The sequence below is a fragment of the Propithecus coquereli genome, unplaced genomic scaffold (genome assembly GCF_000956105.1).
Source record: "Propithecus coquereli isolate 6110/MARCELLA unplaced genomic scaffold, Pcoq_1.0 Scaffold235, whole genome shotgun sequence".
In the NCBI taxonomy this organism is placed as follows: domain Eukaryota; kingdom Metazoa; phylum Chordata; class Mammalia; order Primates; family Indriidae; genus Propithecus; species Propithecus coquereli.
In genome coordinates this window covers 612,049-616,493 of record NW_012147897.1, presented here as the reverse complement: position 1 = coordinate 616,493, position 4,445 = coordinate 612,049, and the positions used below count along the sequence as shown (strand labels likewise).

The following is a 4,445-nucleotide window of genomic DNA, read 5'->3' as shown; positions in this document are numbered from 1 at the left end:
ATTGTGTGTCTAGAGGTAAGAGAAAGGATATAGGAGAAAGATGCAGACATACATACACAAATATGTTTAACAGAGAGAGAGACACAGAGAGAGAGAGAGAGACAAGAAGAAAAGCATTTTGGGTATATATGTTTAGAAAACAGAGTCAACAGTAGAAAAGTTAATGCTGATTATATAGAAAAACAAAATCTATAAGACTCTTGCAACATGTGAGGTCAATAGAGGACAAGAAAAGAGAACAGGCAACATAATAAAAAATTGAACTAGACGCCACTTAATGAGATAATATCAATTCCCACATGAGCCATTTCAGACCATCTTCTGAAGCAACGGTATGGAAGTGAGAAGCTTTCTGGTGTGTTTAGGGGATGATAGACCCATCTAGAAGCAACAGAGGACTCAAGTGGGGGAGTGATGATGTTCTGAAGGTTAAAGTGTATACAGTCTCCCAGAACCGAGGGCAGTGATCAGTGTTTCAATCGAGGCGTTTTACACGGAATATTTTTCTGAGATTTCTTAAGAGTAGACAGATGATCAGACTCTTCCTAGAGGAAGACACATCTTACACCCAGCACAAAGACATTTTGTAATAACTGTGGACATATACATCCTCCTTTGATGCTAGTGGTGTGTGTTCCAAACTCAAATGTGGTAGCCATTCAGTAAATTGCTTGTAATGCTTTTATTTTTATCCTGTGTGTTTTTTAATTGCGTCAAGAAATCCCCATTTCTCTGCTAGTTATCCTATTATTTCTTGTCCATCTATTTCGAAACTTTATTTTGCTGTGGTTTATCACTAAACCTCTGATAAGCAACTTAGAGACAGAAATCAAACTAAGAATTCAACCTAAGGAATTGTATTAATAGTTTAACTCAGGGAAAACAATTTAAAAGCTCAAGAGAAGCAGACACAGAGATAGCAGCTCAAAAACGCAGCAGGCATATGCTGTATTTATGAATGGTAAGTTAGAAAGGAGAGAATAGATATAGAAGAAAGGAAAATTAAAAATTATACATATATATACATGTATATATATGAGAAACAGGGAAGACACAAGCACGTAAAAATATTTAGGAAAGAATCAGCAATAGACAAGTTCTGAACTTGTTAAATAACAAAATAAATCAATAAGTCCGTTTCATCAAATGAGAGGACAAAAGAAGTCAAGACAAAAGAACATGGCATTATGATAAGCAATTGACCTGGAAGCCAATGTGCAAGATAATACCAATTTCCTAGTGAGCAACAATTGATGTGAAAGCAAAACACATTTGCTAACTGTACATTTATTTGCTCATCCTTTAATATTTTGAAATATTTATGTTTTTATAGTGATGTGCACACATTATCTTCAGTAAATTTGCTTTGCTTTCAACAAAAAAACAGCAGGAGGACACCTGATATTTAAGTAGGTATATCTTAATTTAGATGTTCTTATTCCTCAAGAATTAGAGCAAAGCAAGAGAAAGTAGAGGCAGAGATGCTCTTATTTGTCATTTGATGGCTTCAGGATTTTCAAGTCTAGTAGATGTTTAAAGTTGCCTCTATTTTGACAACCCCTTTGCAATCTTCATAGACCACCTCCTGAAACCTCTCAGTGCTACTGTATTGATGAGCTATGCCCTCTTCTTCAGTTGGCTAATCTTCATCCCTTCATTCTTCTGCTCACTCTCTCCTTGGTTTGACAGAATCCAGTTTAAAAGTGACCCCAGGTAGGCTATTCTATTTTATGTTCCATGTTTGGAACCTAAATTCATATTCCTTTGACTCTAAAGTGGGTGGTCAGCCATCTCAACCTAAAAATTCCCTCAGTAGCAGTCAGACAAGGACAACATAGCAAGGTCTCCAGATGGATATTCTTAAGACAAAATATCCATTTCCGTATGTCTGTCTGGTATATAAGAGAAACGTAAGGGTATTTGGTGATGCATTTTTATCTTATTTTATAACAATTTCATTGCTATATTATTGATATACAATAAATTTAATTATTTTAAGATACAATACAATGTTTTAAATTTAAAAATTTAAAAAAAGAACAAAGTGGGTAAACAATTGTACAATCCCTTCAGCAATGCATAAGGGTTCAAGTTCCTCCACATCTTTGTTAACAATTGTTGTTATTTGTCTCTTTTTTATTTAAGCATTTCTATATTTGTGAAGTGGTATGTCATTTTGGTTTATTGCTTTAGTTCTCACACTTATGTCTATAGAATATTTTGAGATAATTTTTATGTAAGGTGGGAAGTAGGGTTCAACTTCTTTCTCTTAGATGTGGATATCAAGTTTTCCTGGCCAAATTTTTGAAATAATACAGCTTCTTAAGGTTAATAGTCTTTGATAACAATACATGCAGTTGTAGTATGCGGATGTCCTTATGTGATCCTATACTTACCCATCCAATTTCCAAGGTTAGAATTTCACTGTCCTAACAAAATATGTTCCAAGAAATAGAGACTGAAAATTCTACTACTTCCTTCCTGTCTGCTGAGTCCAGAAATGGCATTTGGAATATATCTATCTGTTGGAAAATTACTTCTGTGGATGAATATATATTTTAAGTCCTTCCTGGCCTCTTACTTACCTAGGTCTTACCATTAGTACTGTTTATATTTTATGAAATACTTTGCTTTAGTCCTAAGAATTATTATAGGGTAATAGGTGGAATCACAAGATTCATACCAACCAAATGACCAAAGAATATTCATTTGAGCCAATTTATTTATGCCATTGCAGGAAGCCTCTTCTGAGACCCACATGCTGATTTCCTCATATTCCTGAGATGTCAGTCTTTAATACCTCCAAACTGGAAATCTCTGTGTTCTTCCTGATTGGGATCCCGGGGATGGAGCATGCTCACATTTGGGTCTCCATTCCCATTTGCCTCATGTACCTCGTTGCCATCCTGGGGAACTGCACCATCCTCTGTTTCATAAAAACTGAGACGTCTCTGCACGAGCCTATGTATTATTTCCTCTCCATGCTGGCATTTTCCGACCTGGGACTGTCCATCTCCTCTCTTCCAACCATGCTGAGAATCTTCTTGTTCAATGCCACAGGAATTTCCTCAGATGCCTGCTTTGCCCAAGAGTTTTTCATTCATGCATTCTCAGCTATGGAGTCATCAGTACTTTTCATCATGTCTGTTGATCGCTTTATAGCCATCTACAACCCTTTGAGATACACCTCCATCCTCACCAGTGACAGAGTCATTAAAGTTGGCCTTGTATTTGCTGCAATATCTATTTCAGTTGTCTTGCCTTTCCCTTTTATCCTAAAGAGGCTGAAATTCTGTAAGAAAAGCCTTTTATCTCACTCTTACTGCCTCCACCAGGATGTCATGAAGTTGGCCTATTCTGACAACAGGGTTAATATCATTTATGGGTTTTTGTTTTTGCGGCTCTTTTGTCTGTATTATACTTGATATGCATTTCTGTGTCTTACATGTTGATTCTGAAAATTGTTATGGGCATTGCCTCACACAAGGGTCGCCTCAAGGTCCTCAACACTTGCGTCTCCCACATCTGCGCTGTGCTCATCTTCTATGTGCCCATCATCACCTTGGCGGCCCTTCACTGGTTTGCCAAGAATGTTTCTCCAGTTATTAGGGTCATAATAGCTGATATCTTCCTTCTAGTTCCCCCTCTGATGAATCCCATTGTGTACTCTGTGAAGAGTCAGCAGATTAGAAATCTGATCCTGGCAAAATTATGTCAGAAACAGCATTGATGGCAGAAATTTTAGCTTCAATGAAATCCCAGCTCACTTTGCAATTTCAGAACAAACATAGGAATCCAAGAACAGCAATGAAGGACTAGAGACTGAACACAAAGTTATACTGCATATACTCAATAGGACTACTGAATGTCACGTTATTTATTTAATTAAAAAGCAAGGACATTCTAGATTAGATATCTTGGAATTTGGGCTTGGGGTCATAATATGTTTATACCTAAGTTTCCCACCTCCTTTTTCCTTTTTATCTTTGTACACTACCAGCTATAAGTAGCCTCAACCATAGCAGTACAGTACTAATTAAGATTCAAAAAATTTTCATAGTATTATTCTAAAAAAAAAAGAAAAGAGAAAAGAACATGTTCATTTAGGAAAAAGCAATCATGGCTCTAATTAGCTCCTGTATGATTCAAGTGTACAGAAAGATTAAGCACACACACTTATTCTAATGGCTCAACATCTCCTAATCACAGGGTATGTGTGTGTGTGCGTGTATTGGATGTTGGGCAGGGGGGCGGAGAGAGGAGGGGACGTGTACATGCATACACAAAGAGTGCAATGTGCACCACCCAAAGAATGGACATATTTGAAACTCGGACTTGGGGGGGAGTGGGGAGCAAGGGCTACATATGTAACCTAAACATCTGTACCCCCATAATATGCTGAAATAAAAAAAAAATTACAATTCTCTCATTCTAAAGTATTTTGA

The 4,445-nt window shown here is 36.8% G+C and overlaps 1 protein-coding gene across 1 annotated transcript; it reads left to right on the top strand.

Moving 5' to 3' along the window:
* The first annotated feature begins 334 nt into the window (after positions 1–334).
* LOC105811363 (olfactory receptor 51A4-like) lies at positions 335–3,730 on the top strand. Its single transcript, XM_012645546.1, is given in 3 exon segments — positions 335–355; positions 2,784–3,392; positions 3,395–3,730. Coding segments are annotated over 3 exon segments (966 nt in total).
* The last annotated feature ends 715 nt before the right edge of the window (positions 3,731–4,445 follow it).